At 44.2% G+C, this 17,827-nt stretch overlaps 1 protein-coding gene across 1 annotated transcript in view; it reads right to left on the bottom strand.

The window, feature by feature from the left end:
- Nucleotides 1-17,827, bottom strand: part of PALS1 (protein associated with LIN7 1, MAGUK p55 family member) — a 502,940-nt gene that overhangs the window by 60,389 nt on the left and 424,724 nt on the right. The window contains exons 9-10 of the mRNA XM_085627208.1: nt 17,311-17,382; nt 16,320-16,391 (exon numbers count right to left, since the gene is read on the bottom strand). Of these exons, the coding sequence (XP_085483334.1) occupies nt 16,320-16,391; nt 17,311-17,382 (144 nt within the window). The remainder of the gene's footprint in view (nt 1-16,319; nt 16,392-17,310; nt 17,383-17,827) is intronic.

Here is a 17,827-nt window from a genome sequence, read left to right on the forward strand (position 1 = left end):
CGTGATTTTTAAACGTGTCTGAACAGAATTGTATTTGAAAACTTGCAACCCTCCCTGCGCTTGACTCAATCGGGAAGGTGCTAAACGCGACTTGGGTACAGCGCAAACCGGAAGTAGTGCTGTAGGAGGGGCAGCGCTCTAGCTTTCAATCACGGGTGACTAAACAAGCATTTACAATGCAACGGTCTCGGCATTGTTAAAGTTAGAGCTATTGGCAAAGCTCATGACATTATTTTTGTTTATGTTTTTGTTTTTAAAACATTTAAAGAAACGGCATTGTTATTTACAATGTCAATAGCTTAATCACTCTCAAGTGCGAGACCTATTGCATTTGTACCCACACACACAAAGCCACCCACTCACACAGAGCCACCCACAGAGCCACTCACATAGAGCAACCCACACACAAATAGAGCCACCTACACACACACACACGCAGTAGCCCACTGACCTATTTACATTATGTGCACTTTGTGATCTGCATGGTACATGTTCTTTGCTGCAGGCACATTAACCCTATGTGCTATCTTTCCAGGAGTCAAAACTTCCACTAGACAAAACTCCGATCTCTCTCTAGGAAGAACATTAAACATCAATCATAAGTATACACTTTTAGAAAAATACACTTAGTGATCCTCCTAGGTAATAAAGGCCACACGAAAACAACTGAAACATTGAGCACAAGTCTGTTGTGAGAGACACTGCAATGTTTATTCTGCCAGAGGCAAAACATGCCTCTTGGATTTTACAAAAATATAGTAATATCGGAATGTGGACCACGAAGAATAAAGCCATACTATCATCTCCTGAAACTACATGGTTTGTAACTGGCAAGTTCAGGTTTTGCTGAAGGCAAAGTAGTTGTATTTTGCTGGGAGAGAGGATGCAAGCACAAGTGTAAAAGTTGGGAGAGAGACATATCGATAACAAATTTCAGCAGCACTATTTTTTATGAGATGACAGCTTAGCCGGCTCCAGCCTCAGCAGGGCGTGGACCAGTACACGTAAAATAGTTGGCTTTTAACCCAGCCGCTCACCCGTGGAATGGTACGCGGGTGACCCCAGGAGGTTGGGTGCATGTACAGGACCACAGGCACCCTCTCACCACCCCCCTGAAACCCGGCTCTGGCGCACACTGAACAAGCAAGCAATACCTCCCGCCATGATGGGTCCGGGCTGATCTCGCGAGAGCTGTGCGGGCAGCCTACAGCGCTCAGCGACAGGAAGAGCGGTTCTCACGAGATGCGTGGACGGGTTGCAGTGTAAACTCGCATCCGGACCAGGGCTGCTATAGGTGGCACGAGTGCAACAACAGCTCCACAACACAAGCTAGTGAGTGCTCTTCGATTCAGGATTAAATATTTTGCAAACTGGAACATGAAATGTGCCAGACTCACAAATTTCCCACCTTATTAAGTAATGCTGACACCATCTCATTCAGCCAATATGTTATTCGCAGGCTGACATTTGCATGTTATTTGGCAAGCATATTTTCGCATTCAACATTCTAGAACAGCTTTCATGATCTAAATATTAATTAAATACAACTGCAGTTAACTGGACTTTGAATCGGGCAAGACGGCGCACTGTTATAACGGTAAAAGGTCGCGTTAATAGAATAGGCATGGAAAAACCCGAAACATCACAAATTCCCTAAGCTAAGCCATGAACACCGCCGCCTTTCTCCGAGGTCAAGCAGAAATGACTCGGAGAAACGCAGCGGCGTTTACGGATTCGGGGGCGTGTTTTTCTTTCTCTCCTCTTGCCATTGGCTGGAATGTTTGCATTCCAGAGGACCGAAAGACTCGAAAAAACACGCCCCCGAATCCGAAAAAGACGGGGCTTGTTTGGAGAGACAAAGCTCTTCTCCAATGGCTGACCAGCATTTAAGAGGCCAGCCAATGGAGAAGAGGGAAAAAAAGGGGCGGGTTAAAGCCCCACTCCTAAAACATTAAATCTCGCGAGCGAGACTGCGCAAGCGCAGCCTTCGCTAGCCGAGACCTAAAAACAGGGCCGCGGAGATCATTAGGATTGTCTATTTCTGCTTTAAAGTGTACGCAATTAACCCGCTTGTATTTTTACTGTGCTCTGCACTAGATAAGTATTTTACTTGTTTGCCCCATTTTGCACTTTTGAAAATTATAAAAATTGTTCCAAAACCGAACATTATCTGTGATTTTTAAACGTGCCTGAACTGAATTGTATTTGAAAACTTGCAAACCTACCTGTGCTTGCCTCAATCGGGAGGGTGCTAAACCGCAACTAAGGTACAGCGCAAACCAGAAGTCACCGGAAACAGCGCTGCAGGAGGGGCAGCGTTCTAGTTTTCAATCACGGGTGACTACAGAAACGGGGCTGCGGCGCGGGCACGCCAAAGGCAAGCCCATCTGCGCCCGAACGGGTCCTGGGGCCAGAAATCCTGCCTCTTTCTCACCAGATCTTAGCAATCGCCACCAAAACTCTAGGGAGACACTCTTTAAACTGGCCAAACCCTGGCAACACAACGAGGCACCCTGCACGAAGGTCTCCGCAGGGAACACGGAGGGCCCATTCTCATGCCTTCATTGTAAATAGGATAGCAAAGCACTACCAGAACAGCACGCTAGAAAAGCTATCGCCTGGCTGGGCTTCAGTTAACCTGCATTTATTGTAACTCTCGGTCGATGCCCAAACACTGCATCGAGATCTGGGATACTTTAGCCTACATAAAACCTGACCTAGCCTTCATTACAGAAACCTGGCTGGATGATCATAATTCCCGATATTGCTACCGCCCTACCAGTTGGATACAAACTAATAAAACGGGTCAGAAGGGGACGGAAGGGAGGGGGAATAGCCATTCAGCCAGTCCGTGGCTTCAATAGGCGAACACGAGATCCTAGCATTTCAAATGTCCAATGGAGACAATAAATTACTTGGGGGAGCATTAATTTAAATTCCCCCAGGATACAAGCCGGATTTTAGCACTAAACTGCTGTCCCAACTATTCCCCTCTTGCCTAGAACATAGTAATTTCTTTGTCATAGGCGATTTTAATGTTCATTTTGAAAATTCTGATGATTCTATGGTTAAATACTTAGAAAACGACATGCAGATACTGCAGTTAAAACAGTGGATCAAAGGACCAACTTACACTGCTGGGCATACACTTGACCTTTTGTTTTCAAAAATGAATCCACTAATGTCTCTGAGGTTACACCTCTGTCTTGGACTGACCACTCTCTAACCTCCTTTTCTTTTAACCTGCCACCCAAGCCAACCTACCCGATTACACATCATCAGCGACTAAAAGAGCATGGAACCGCATCCCCTTGGACTCGTTCGCTCCCCACTTCTCTCTAAGTGACTTAAGTATTGCAAGGGCACTCTCTGTCCAGACAGAGGCCGAATTTTTACACTCCCGAGATAACCTACGCATTGGACCAGTGTGCTCCCAAGTTAGGAAACAAACCAAATAGGAAAACACCAACCGAGGAATGGTATTCCTCAGAACTGAAACTGATGATAAGGAAATGTCAATGATTAGAACACAAGTGTAGACTGTCTAAAGAAAGTAGAGATAGACTGCTCTTCAAGGGGGAGTTGAAGATTTATCACAATGTCCTCAAAAGTGCTAAGAAACACTACTATGAATAACAAATAGAGGACAACCGGAATTCACCTAAAGAGTTATACAAAATAGTTACAGAACTCTGTAAACCTAGCAGCATGTCCCATACTATGACCCCTTTAAGTGACAACTGCGAGATAATCAGCAACTTCTTCACTGACAAAATCCCTCAAATCTATTCTTCTTTTAAAAGCCAACCCATTTCCGACGTGCCAGACTGGGAAACCCTAGCCCCACACCCTGAAGCGCACGCTCACTTAAGCAACATGGCCCCTCTTACTGAAGAGCATGTTGCAAAAGCTATGACAGAGGTCAAATCAGGATCCCTGCTTGACCCTTATCCTCACTTTATTTCCTCTCAGCTCGCATCTGACCAGTATGTTACCCATATTTTTAATAAAACCCTTGATTTCGCAGCATTCCCAGATATATGGAAGGAAACTACTGCATTACCATTATTAAAAAAAGCTGGCATGGAAATATAGAATCCCGCAAATTACTGACCAATTTCCCAACTACCATACCTGTCTACGGTACTGGAGAAACTGGTCAATAAATAACTGGTTAACTTTTTAGAAGCCAATGATCATTTGGATACATCTCAGACCAGTTTTAGAGCTTCTAACAGCACAGAAGCCACCCTACCTGCAGTATCAGATACCATCAGATCCTTAGTGGATCAGGGAAAAGACGCCACCCTGATCCTCCTGGACCTGACAGCAACAGAATGTATCTCACGACCTCCTGATGAGTATACTACACTCGAAAGCCCTTCAGTGGTTCAACTCCTTCCCACGTAACAGAACACAAAAAATTAAAATGGGCCCCTTCTCTTCCAGTTAAAAAAACCAAATTATGGTGTTCTGCAGGGGGCCTCCTTAAGCCCAACCCTTTTTAATGCCCATGTCTCCTCTGTGGCTAAGATCGGCAGGAGATGGGGCTTCAATATCTGCTCCTATGCAGACGACATGCAGCTACTAATTGCCTTCGAAGAAAAGCATGAGGAGACCAGAAACAACTTAGTCAACTGTCTCTCAGAAACGGAAACTTGGATGACAGAACACTGTCTGAAGCTAAAAGCTGAGAAGTCTGAAATTCTGCTCTTCAGAGGGCTCACCTAGTCTGGGACGACACCTGGTGGCCCCAGTCACTAGGAGCTGCCCCGGAACCCAAACGAGTTGCAACAAAATCTGGGCATACTCATCGACAATGCTTTAATAATGCAAGACCAAGTCCGAGTGCTGAGCGGATAAAGCTTTGCAACGCTAAAACTACTAAGAAGACTCTTCTCATTGATCCCCTTGAACTGCAGAAAGACTATTACTCAGGCATTACTTTGTAGCAAACTGGATCATTGGAACGCGCTCTAGGTGGGCATGCCAGAGTATCTTTTCTCCCGACTGCAAGTGATCCAGAATGCTGCCGCCAAGCTGATCTGCAATAAAAGCAAATACAGCTCAGCATCTGAATGTCTGAGGGAGCTCCATTGGCTGCCTGTGCGCCAAAGGGCCAAGTTTAAGCTACTGTGTTATGAACACAGAGCGCTACACAAGTGTGGCTCCCGAATTTTGCAGGACAAAATTGAAATCTACATCCCCACGTGAAAACTGAGGCCTTGCTATCATGCCTTCAAGAAAGTTAGAGCAGGGGGCCGCTCCTTCTGCAATTTGGCAGCCGTTCACTGGAATCAACTTCCCTTAGATCTTCGCTTTACGGACCATTGTATGTCTTTGAGGAAGAAGCTGAAAACATGGATGTTCCCTAGGAAATAAGCAGCGACATTTGCAGCCTCTGAAACATAGTTCTCGCTGTTCTCAGATGTCCGGCCATTCGCTACTCCTATTTCAGAATAACGCTTTCCTAGTGCCGTGAAATCACTCGGGATTAATGTTGCGCTTAATAAATACAAATAAATAAAAATGAGAAAATAAAAAAATTATGCTGACATAGAAAGCACCAGAGTATCCCCAAATACAATGGTTGAGGCGGCTTGCATTACATATTGTGAGAGAATGCTCTCAGCACATTCTGACATCCATTAATATGAGGTCTATATGCATGTAGGCAAGACTTAAAAATTAAATTGTATGTAATGTTGCCTATAATGCTATTCAAAAAATATATTATTATGTCCCTAGACCTGTAGAAATGTGGAAAACGACTATAGAAAACAAGAAAAAAATAAAGCACAAAATTAAAAGAATGAGGATGAAAAACTGCAGAGCTTTAAAAGAATAATGGAAAATAAATTAATGGAGAACAAAAAAGTAGAACATGACTAGGGAAATGGGGAAGAAAAACTTAGATGCAAAAGTAATTAATAGGTCTGATAGAGCTGTGCCCCCATTCAAAACAATACGTCATATGCAGCTGTAACTTCTAGAAAGAGGAAGAGCTGAATAGTTCTTTCTGCAATGCAAGTTTTTTGTTAAAGTTTCTCTGCCAAATTCGAAAGCGGATAAGAACCAGCAGTAAAACATTAACAGTTTCAAGGTAACATTTAACAGAAAAGCCCAAGGTAGTTTTCATAGTGTTTTTACCACTCCTAAACTGATTAGGACCCACTCTCAACTCTGTGTGGGACACCCTCTCAGCAAAAAAGGAGGGACCAGAGGAGCCTGCCTTAGCAGCATAAACAATCAGAAAGCACAGTCCTGTCCTGAAATGCACAATCTTATGCAGGCCCAGCAACAAGAATGGAGATGGAAGGCAATTTGCTAGAAGGGAGGTTTGGCTGATGGACTTCTTGTACTTCCAAGTAGGATACCTTTTCTAATTTTACCAAAAGTATACAGGTGGGAGGAAGCAGGCTGGCATTGATAGAAGTGAACAATCCACAGAGTCCAGCCAAATCCTTAGCCGAAATAGCATCAACCATAGCAAGGATCCAATGTACAAGGTCTCAAGCTCGGAGTGCCAATCAACAGACTGCCTAGACGATCACCTCAAAAGTAACACACCTATGGAAATCTATTAAAACTGACTTGGTGTTACTGCATGAAAATGAATTCCCTTGGCAAGGAAGCCAGCAGGGAGTAGAAGTCTTTGATTTATTTTTTCAGGCTTTCACCACTGTATATGACAAAACACCTAGCTGAAGAACCCAAAAGGAGGATCTCCGAAAGTCCAGATTTTGATACGTCCTCCATCATTAAATTAAGAATTTAAATGAAGAAGGTACAATAAATATAGCTTGCTTATTTTATGGTCTTATGGACATATGGGGAGGAATGAAGGCTGTGTTCTGAGACCTGCCCTTGGTGTGCTCACCTGACAGCTAGATGAATGGAAACAACAAAGGTCTTACCTCCCAGCAGCTTTATACCACTGGTCCTTAAACTTATAGCACAACAGTGCTAAAATTACATACAAATCCCAGACAAAATGGTAAGTTTGAACCATGAGAAATTGGTGGAGGATCCAATCAAAAAGGAATTTGAAAACTGAATTCTGAAAAGAAAAAAAGGATATCAATATTAGCTCAGTACCATATGCATGCAAGTTGATTATCTGTTCCTGGAATAATGGGGGCTTGGGTCAAACGCTTGCTGGCAGTGGAATTATTGTATTCTGGGACAATTTTGAAATAGTTGCACTTCAGGAGACTTGGGCCCTAGCAACAATCCCATTAGAGGGCATATCGAATTCTTCAAGCCTGCTATTAAGGAAAACCAACAGGGGCATCTAAAAGGGAAGCTGTTGGTTTCAGCTTCCAGTTAAAAATATGAGTCGAGCAAATCTCGAACAACAAGGATTACAGCAGTAAAGCTGAAAGGGTGGTCAAGAGACTATCCTCATCCTCTACTTTTGGTGAATGTCTATGTCAACTCTAGCTCAAAAGGTAACAAGACAACAGTGGAGGACCTGATCAATACCTCAATTCACCTAAAAGTAACGCACCAGGATGAAAGTATCAACCCAACAGGCAATTTCAATTAAACTCTTTTCAAGGGCTCAATTCAGGATGAACAGGCGCTAGAGCACAACCTTGATATGGACCTTCCAGCCCAGTACCGCCTACTGATCTAAGGCGAGAAAAGCTAGGGGACAGCCTGGTGGCTCATTGTCACGCCATTGTTCTACTAGTGTTAAATGGATGATATTGGACAATAATTCTCCCTCATGGACATAAATTTCAAATACTACCACTTCGTACCTAGACTACACCTTGGTTAGCATGGCATTGCTGAAACATATATTGCTCTATAAAACAGAATGTCGATCGGAGAACGACCACTGTCCACAGGTGATCAAATTGAAGACTATTGTGCCGTGAATCAGCCAACATCTTACAGGTGGGACTGCTCATGGATAATGTGAAAAGACTAAAATGGGGCAACACTTCCATAACACAAATGTCAGAACACAGCGTTTCTTTTTGAAACTCAAAAATGGGAAGTGAAGGTTGTAACATCAAGATGTGGGAAAAATTTGTAGCATTTATTTAACAGCAACATCCAAGCAAACCATCCCACAAGGCGTTTCCTTTCAAAGGTCATAAACTCAAACTGATCACAAAAGAAATACAAATGCCTAGGTAGCTACTAAGCAAGGAGATTAGGGCTCTGTGCAAACGACCAAAAGACAAAGAGGCCATAAGTAGGATTAAGCAGACTTGGAAGAAACTCAGAAAGGAAATTGTTTTTCAATGTTAAATTACAAAAGAATGGTACCTTCTGGGGAATCCTTAAACATGAGCGCAAAAACAGGCCCTTAACAGTGTTCTGGAAAAATATTAAACCAGGTTGAAAATGTAACCAGAGAGGCCAACAACGCTAACATCCAGGAAGCATTACAGACCCAATCTCTACAAGCCCACTTTGGGATAATTGAAGGTCAAAATGGTGCTACTGAGGCAAACAACTCCAGACCAACAATACTCGGCAAGGCAAGAAAGGGACCAAGCATTGGCATAGCCAATAGGTCTCGCTTTAGGGACCTTATAAGTGAATAGCCATGCAATAGTTGATGTTGTTTAATGTAGGATATTGTGCTGGATAACTTAACATTTATAATGTCCCAAAGGCGACACCTATTGGCTATGCATTGGGGGGCCTTATAAGTGTTTAGGTAGAGCTATTGACTTTGGCAATGTTTCTAAGCTGTGCTGTAGATAAGTGTGGCTGCTGTGCAGTATGCTGAGAACTTGTAATTAAAAAGTGTAAGAAGCACTGAGTGATGCTGTGGTGTTGTTGAGTGATGATGTGCTGGCCTTGAGTTATGCTGTGGTGGTGCAGACTGATGCTGTTGTGATGCTGATTGATGCGCTGCAGATTGATGCTGTGGTAGTGCAGACTGATGCTGTTGCGCTGCAGATTGATGCTGTGGTAGTGCTTAGTGATGCTGTTGTGATACTGAGTGATCCTGTGGTGGCCCTGAGTGATGCTGTGGTGGCGCTGAGGGACGATGTGGTGGCGCTGAGGGACGCTGTGGTGGCGCTGAGGGACGCTGTGGTGGCGCTGAGGGACGCTGTGGTGGTGCTGAGTGACGCTGTGGTGGTGCTGAGTGACGCTGTGGTGGTGCTGAGTGACGCTGTGGTGGTGCTGAGTGACGCTGTGGTGGTGCTGAGTGACGCTGTGGTGGTGCTGAGTGACGCTGTGGTGGTGCTGAGTGACGCTGTGGTGGTGCTGAGTGACGCTGTGGTGGTGCTGAGTGACGCTGTGGTGGCGTTGAGTGATCCTGTGCTGGCCCTAAATGTTGATGTTGTGGTGGCGCTGAGTGATGCTCTTGTGGCCCTGAGCGATATTATTGTGTGCTTGAGTGACGCTGTGGTGGTGCTGAGTGACGCTGTGGTGGTGCTGAGTGTTGCTGTAGTTGGGCTGAGTGATGTTGTGGTGGCGCTGAGTGATGTTGTGGTGGCGCTGAGTGATGTTGTCGTGATGCTGAGTGACGCTGTGGTGATGCTGAGTGACGCTGTGGTGGTGCTGAGTGACGCTGTGGTGGTACTGAGTGATGCTGTGGTGGTACTGAGTGATGCTGTGGTGGTGCTGAGTGACGCTGTGGTGGTGCTGAGTGATGCTGTGGTGGTGCTGAGTGACGCTGTGGTGGTGCTGAGTGATGTTGTGGTGGTGCTGAATGATGCTGTGGCAGTGCATAGTGATGCTGTGTTGGTGCTGTGGGATGCTGTGTTGGTGCTGAGGGATGCTGTATTGGTGCTGAGGGATGCTGTGGTGGCGCATAGTGATGCTGTGGTGGCGCATAGTGATGCTGTGGTGGCGCATAGTGATGCTGTGGTAGCGCATAGTGATGCTGTGGTAGCGCATAGTGATGCTGTGGTAGCGCATAGTGATGCTGTGGTAGCGCATAGTGATGCTGTGGTGGTACTTAGTGAAGCTGTTTTGAAGGTGAGTGATGCTGTGGTGGCCCTGAGTGATGATGTGGTGGTGCTGAGTGATGCTGTGGTGGTGCTGACTGATGCTGTGGTGGTGCGGACTGATGCTGTGGTGGTGCGGACTGATGCTGTGGTGGTGCGGACTGATGCTGTGGTGGTGCGGACTGATGCTGTGGTGGTGCGGACTGATGCTGTGGTGGTGCGGACTGATGCTGTGGTGGTGCGGACTGATGCTGTGGTGGTGCGGACTGATGCTGTGGTGGTGCGGACTGATGCTGTGGTGGTGCGGACTGATGCTGTGGTAGTGCGGACTGATGCTGTGGTAGTGCGGACCGATGCTGTGGTAGTGCGGACTGATGCTGTGGTAGTGCGGACTGATGCTGTGGTAGTGCGGACTGATGCTGTGGTGGTGCGGACTGATGCTGTGGTGGTGCGGACTGATGCTGTGGTGGTGCGGACTGATGCTGTGGTAGTGCGGACTGATGCTGTGGTAGTGCGGACCGATGCTGTGGTAGTGCGGACTGATGCTGTGGTAGTGCGGACTGATGCTGTGGTGGTGCTGACTGATGCTGTGGTTGCGCTGAGTGATATTGTTGTGTCCCTGAGAGATGCTGTGGTGGTGCTGAGTGACGCTGTGGCGTGCTGAGTGACACTGTGGTGGTGCTGAGTGACACTGTGGTGGCGCTGAGTGATCCTGTGCTGGCCCTAAATGTTGATGTTGTGGTGGTGCTGAGTGATGCTCTTGTGGCACTGAGCGATATTATTGTGTGCTTGAGTGACGCTGTGGTGGTGCTGAGTGACGCTGTGGTGGTGCTGAGTGACGCTGTGGTGGTGCTGAGTGACGCTGTGGTGGTGCTGAGTGACGCTGTGGTGGTGCTGAGTGACGCTGTGGTGGTGCTGAGTGACGCTGTGGTGGTGCTGAGTGACGCTGTGGTGGTGCTGAGTGACGCTGTGGTGGTGCTGAGTGACGCTGTGGTGGTGCTGAGTGACGCTGTGGTGGTGAGTGATGCTGTGGTGGTGAGTGATGTGGTGGTGCTGAATGATGCTGTGGTAGTGCATAGTGATGCTGTTGTGGTGCTGAGGGATGCTGTGTTGGTGCTGAGGGATGCTGTGTTGGTGCTGAGGGATGCTGTGTTGGTGCTGAGGGATGCTGTGTTGGTGCTGAGGGATGCTGTGTTGGTGCTGAGGGATGCTGTGGTAGCGCATAGTGATGCTGTGGTAGCGCATAGTGATGCTGTGGTAGCACATAGTGATGCTGTGGTAGCACATAGTGATGCTGTGGTAGCACATAGTGATGCTGTGGTGGTACTGAGTGAAGCTGTTTTGAAGGTGAGTGACGCTGTGGTGGCCCTGAGTGATGCTGTGGTGGCCCTGAGTGATGCTGTGGTGGTGCTGACTGATGCTGTGGTGGTGCTGACTGATGCTGTGGTGGTGCTGACTGATGCTGTGGTGGTGCTGACTGATGCTGTGGTGGTGCTGACTGATGCTGTGGTGGTGCTGACTGATGCTGTGGTTGCGCTGAGTGATATTGTTGTGTCCCTGAGTGATGCTGTGGTGGTGCTGAGTGATGCTGTGGTGGTGCTGAGTGATGCTGTGGTGTTTTTGAGTGATTCAGTGTTGGCCTTGAGTGATGATGTGGTGTCGCTGAGTGAAGCTGTGGTGGTGCTGAGTGATGCTGTGGTGGTGCTGAGTGATGCTGTGGTGATGCTGAGTGTTGCTGTGGTGGCGTAGAGTGACACTGTGGTGGTGCTGAGTGTCGCACATAGCCACTTAAACAAGCGCTAAAAAACCTGGGTAAATAAATAAAAAAAACAGAAAAGGTAGAAGGAAAGAGAACAAGCTGTAGCCCGGTGACTGACGAGGAGGGAGGGGGAGAAGGGAGGGGGTAGTAGAAGGGAGAGGGTAGTGAGAGCAGAGAGCAGGGGATGGAGGAGCATAGAAGGAAAGAGAACAAGCTGTAGCCCGGTAACGGACAAGGAGGGAGGGAGAGATGGGAGGGGGTAGTGAGAGCAGAGAGCAGGAGGGGGAGGAGCATAGAAATAAAAGTGATTCGCGCGCTGTAAGGGTTGTAAGGCTTAATGAGCCATGACAGAAAGCCATATGGCGGCTCTGCGCGTAACCACAGCTCTGCCCCGTCAGGTGCCCCTACCTACGGGGGCAGACTACAAAACAATTGTAATGCATTTCATAATAAGTCGGAAGCGATAATTACATACGTGGATTTCCTGTGCCTTCTAAAACTTATAGTTATTCGTATTTTCAACTATAAACACCCCTTTTCGGAGATCAGAAAGGAAAATCTAACATACTTGAGTATTCAAAAGCCCCTCCCTTCAGTCGTATATTGGACAATAGTTGAGGTTGTAGACAATCCCTACTACTACCTCAAACGACCTATTGCAACTTTGGCAGGCTGACACGTACGTGCATGGGATACATGGCAAAGCAACACCTTCAATTCCAACTCCTCAACAAATGTAGTTAATAGAACGCAACTTTTAAAGGGTTACCGGAAAGGGTTTATAAAAGTTTGGCAATGCAACGTCTTCTAACGCTGGTAACTCGCTACTCATACATGGATAGTTACGAAGCAGGCATGTCTTCTTGCACTCTCCGAAACTCCACTAAAACGTAAAAAATAAGGAGGGTCGGACGGATATGACAAAACTATGAAAATAACATAGAACTCCCCGATGAAAAAGCTTAGTTGGAGGGAATTTGTAACGAGAGACTACGTCATTTGATCAGAAGTAATACTTCCTACGTTCCACTAGAGGGGCTGTCTACTGCTCCTGCTTGGAGGGCTCAGTTAGATGGACAGTTCTTTACTTAGAAGTCTTTACTTGGAGAGCCCCTCATGCCGTCCGGAGCATGACAGAAAGCTGCTAGTAAAAGCTATTGTAGGATACTTCTTGCTCCGTCGCACAAACTCACAAAGACATGTCTCTCATGTCCCACGTAGCGCGAATCCAGCAACTCCACACCGACCTCAGTCCCAGCTAGAGTGAGAGAGCAGCTTTCAATTTCGCACGCAGCCCCGCAAAAGCTCCGGCCAGCACTGCTTTATTAACAATGAGGACCCTTCTCCCCCTCTCCCAGCAACAACACGAGCCGGGAGCTACAAACTAAAACAATTGGGAGAGCAGTCACCATCTTCCAACTGCGTACTCACCATTTCACTTCAAGAAGCTCCACATCTGACTGGACTGTATGTTGAACATATGTATTCAGTGTTCAGTTTGTATTATAACTCAAACTTTGCATAGTAGAATATAAAATATAATACATTTGAATTTTATGCAAAAAATAATTTCTTCCAATACTTAGACAATTTATTTTACAAATAACCAATAAAACAAAATTTTTGGGCAGTTTTTAACGTCAATACCTATTGAGATGAACGTATTTCTTTGGTGGTAAAACAATCCGTCCTGGTTCAAAATGGCCATCACAAGTACGCGTGTCTTTCAGTATGTTCCAGTCACAAAAGTAACGTTCTAGCATTTCTTTTTCGTTCGGAGGGTTCCCGATAAGGGAGGGGGTAGTGAGAGCAGAGAGCAGGGGGTGGTGGATCATAGAAGGAAAGAGAACATGCTGTAGCCCGATAACTGACTATGAGGGAGGGGGAGAAGGGAGGGGGTAGTGAGAGCAGAGAGCAGGGGGTGGAGGAGCATAGAAATAAAAGTGATTTGCGTGCTGTAAGGGTTGTAAGGCTTAATGAGCCATGACAGAAAGCCAGATGGCGGCTCTGCGCGTAACCGCAAGCTTGAGGCCAGCAAAAGCATGCGGTCGGACTTTTAAAAGCCCACTTACTAAATGTCTCGCCAGAGCAGTGCATGCGTTGGCTCAGGCAAGACCTAAAAATGACCTCTACGCACACTGCTCGTGTTGATAATTCAGGTAAACCCAAACTAGGATACAGTAGGGAGCAGGTGGAAAAAATCATCAATAATTCACATAGAAAATGCCCCCAAAACGGGCCTCCACAGTCAATATTTAAAGCAAACACAGGGTTTTGGTTTTACACACTTTTATCATTGCTCCATCACATTCTGTGCATCAAGGCAATCCCGCGGTCCTGATAGGGATCAATTAACAACCCTAAATATAAAGGCGGTAATAAATCACAGCCGAGCAAATACCGCCTCATTGCTTTAATCAATGAGGCAAAATATTTTGCAAGCCTCTTATCAAATGTTCTCAACAGCTAGGCGTATAGAGGAGAGAAAATCCCCCGTAACCAATCAGGCTTCAGGCAAAAACACTGGAACCACACTAAACTTGACAGTAGTTACACTAGTAGTGAGTGGAAAAGTCAATCTGAACTTGCTCCCTTTTACAAACCTGCTTGGTTGACTTCAAAGCTGCCTTTGATTGGACCACAGTTTGACACTGGGAATCCTAACTGCAAATCTGGGGTCTCTCTCTAACCCTCCTACAAGCAATTAAACTGCTGTACACCAACAACTGGCTAAAAATCAAGTTGGAAAACAGACATGCAGAAAGACTCTCGATGTTCTGAAACAGGGTTGCGTGCTAGCCCCAACATTATTAAACCGGTGTATCACCAATTTGTTGGAAAAATAACTGGATAATTAATGTCAATGCCCAGCCTCCTAAATTAGGCGGTGAACAAATAAACATACTCTATGCTGATGATCTTGTGTTATTTAACAAAACAAAAGTCGGACTGGAAAGACTAATCAAACTACAGGAATACACTGAGCAAAATCATACAGAGATCACTCTAAGGAAGACAACAATAGGAAATTTGGTGAAACGAAAAACCCCAAGATGTCTAGAACGTGGTGCATCAGCAACAACATAATTTCAATGGAACAAGATTACAAATATTTAAATGTACGCATAGATTCAAGAGGCACCTACCACCTTCATAACAAGGAATGAAAGGTCAAAACTTTCACCCTATTGTTAGTGTTTTTAAAGTCAAGAAAACAGCAATGGGGCCCCAGCCTGAACCCACTGCACAAAGTAGTGAAAGCAAAATTGATAGCAACTATCGTATATGGAAGCAAAATACTATTGGATAAAGACTCAGAATTGCTGCACAAGCACCACACAAAACTTTACAAAGCAGTATTCAGAATCCCAAGAACAACCTCACCAGCACAGGTGCAGCTATAATTTGGTCTGTAGAAACCATCGCTACCTAGGTGTGGGTCCTACCTCAAGCTAGGTCATAAGCGGAGATCAGCCAGTCAAGATCGCTTAGACAAACTTGTGTGGAAAGAGATAACCAATGCAGGGAACTCATCCACAAAGATTCAGTATTAATTGAGGTGGAATTAATAACGTAGGCTCAAGCATCATCGGCCTATGAAGCCCAAGCATCAGCTGATCAGTACAAGACACTTTAAGAAAATCATAGTAACAATGGATACCAAGCACATTAATACAACTGTAATTTACTGCTTAAATGTATTTAGCACTCCACTAACTTTACTGAATCCTTGAGTGTCATATGCTAAACCTCATACTCATTCTCTGCCTTCTTTAACACAATATTGCACATGAGACGAGGGTTAACTTTAACTTATTAACTTTGCTGCAGTCACTCCTGTTTTTTGAGGTTTTCAATGAGATATAGATTATTACATGACAAAAATAAAATTAAAACTTTCCATTAAAATTCTAAGACTATTCCTCTGTGAAAGGCTTTTCAAGGATCCTTCATATAGGAGGACAGATTGTGTTTCTGAATATTAACGAAGATTAAAGAAGAAATTCTCTAATGCACACAGGAATCCTATGGGGACAGCGATGAGAGGAAAGCATGACTTGAAACTGGGCTAAAATACATATAGATGCATGCACACGATCTGGAGGATTTGCTGCAAGCTACTGAGATATGTCACAATTCTAGCTTCATAAAAGAGACCACTGTGACATTGTAGTCCAGAATTTATTTGGTATTGTCAAACTACAGGTATTGTATGCAAACAGGTTTGCTCTTTCATGCACTACTTTTCAATCTGTAAATCCACATAATCAAAGAAGCAAAGGAAAAACTGCTTTATCTGCAGCTATTTGCACGTAGAAAATTACCACAAAATCACCTAAGACCTACAATTCTAGGCATGATCAATAATTCATAATAAGATCATTTTGGGGATGCTTTTCCCTAATAGTAAATAAAGAATTTATGATCAATTTGTATTATTCTCATTCCATAGCTAGAATTAGTTTTGCATTCAATTTTAGTAGACCACCATTACATATATTGTATATTAAAGTAAAAGTAACAGTCTAAAGGTAGCTGACAAATAATCCACTCTTAAAATCTTAAAAACTCTTAAACCCCTGCATCATGAACTCAATAGTGCTTAATGTGCTGACTGGAAAATCTGTCTTACTTACCATCATTTTTGTTAGCATTATATAACACTTTTTTCCGTTTCTTTTTATTCTTCTTCGCACACCATAGCTTGCCTGAAAAGGGAAAGATAACTAGATTTAAAACATATGCTTGTGTACTATATTGCAGTCCTATTCATTCAAATGAATGGTAGACTATTAAATATTTACTAGTTATTTTCATTTGATCTACAAGACTTGGACACAAATGAGTGCCTAGTAGTATACTTGCAAATATTTTAATTTCAGATTCATAACATAAAATCCATAAACCAGTTGCATACACATATTTAATCAATCTGACACTCAAAACAACCATTAAACGTTTCTGTTAAATACATTCTGACACAAACATGTTATAGTGCATCAGGTGTTGTAATTCAATATTTTGAATTAACAACCTCTTAAACATCCTATCTCATAAGATGCACAGCAACGATTCCAAAACTAGCGCATAAACAAACCGATACATGCAATTCCCTAAGACATTTAATTTTTTCTGATAAACATATTAAGTGCAATATTTATAATACACTCCAGGATCTTTCTTAGCTCAAGGACGAGTAAGTGACCCACAGTATGGCATACGCTAGTATCTGAGTAACAATATAGTTTTAAGCATTATTGGTCTACTCCTTTTCAAAGGCCTTAAAAATAGGTTTGAGGTACATAAATCACAAGAGAAAAAAAGCCACTACATATATGTTTCAAGAACCAAATTATTAAAGGGAGACTGGAATTTCCAGCCCTCAAAATAAATAACCCTCAATATTGATTGCCTCAAAATTTGAGGTCGTTTTTTCTTGTGCACATAAACCCTTTTATGTGCAACTTAAAGATAGACTGACCAGGTATCAAGTTTTTTTTTTAATAGTGTAGTGGTGAGACTAGAAAATGTTCTGATTTATGCAAGTCTTATTTTAAAGAAATAAGTACTTTCACAAGTTAACATTTTGGAGTGTAAAGGTTTGCCTTCCAAATCTGATGTTCTTACCTGACTTCCCAGGTTCTTTATCCTCCTCAATGGTTTGCTTCATAGCTTCCCTTTGTTGTTGAAAGCTTTTTCCTTATCGGAGAAAGAACAGAAATAAAATATCAAGGGCAAGAATGGAAAACTAGAGAGAAGAGTGTAGGGAATCACATTAATTGACAAAAATCCAAGCATTGTGACTGGTGGAGGTGTTTTTCTAAACCCAGTATGGAAATTAGGCATTTGATCCTTCTCATCTTCCTATAAACAAATATGCACATTTTTGGCAGACCTTGCCCAAAGGTTTATAATCTGATTTGTGCACAGGTATGAGATAGTACTCTTCCAGGACTAGTACACTTGCCTGTTGCAAACTGAGGCGGCAATCTCATGCCCCACAATGGTGCATCATTTGTTTTCTTCTTTTAGCATTTCTGAAAAACTGAATACTGGTCCAACTGGTCTCCAGATCATTTTAAACAATTTCCAGTCCTGGATCCTTGTGCGTATCCAATACAATCTTGATGCTGTAGTAATCATG

Source organism: Triturus cristatus, chromosome 9, assembly GCF_964204655.1.
Source record: "Triturus cristatus chromosome 9, aTriCri1.1, whole genome shotgun sequence".
NCBI lineage: Eukaryota > Metazoa > Chordata > Amphibia > Caudata > Salamandridae > Triturus > Triturus cristatus.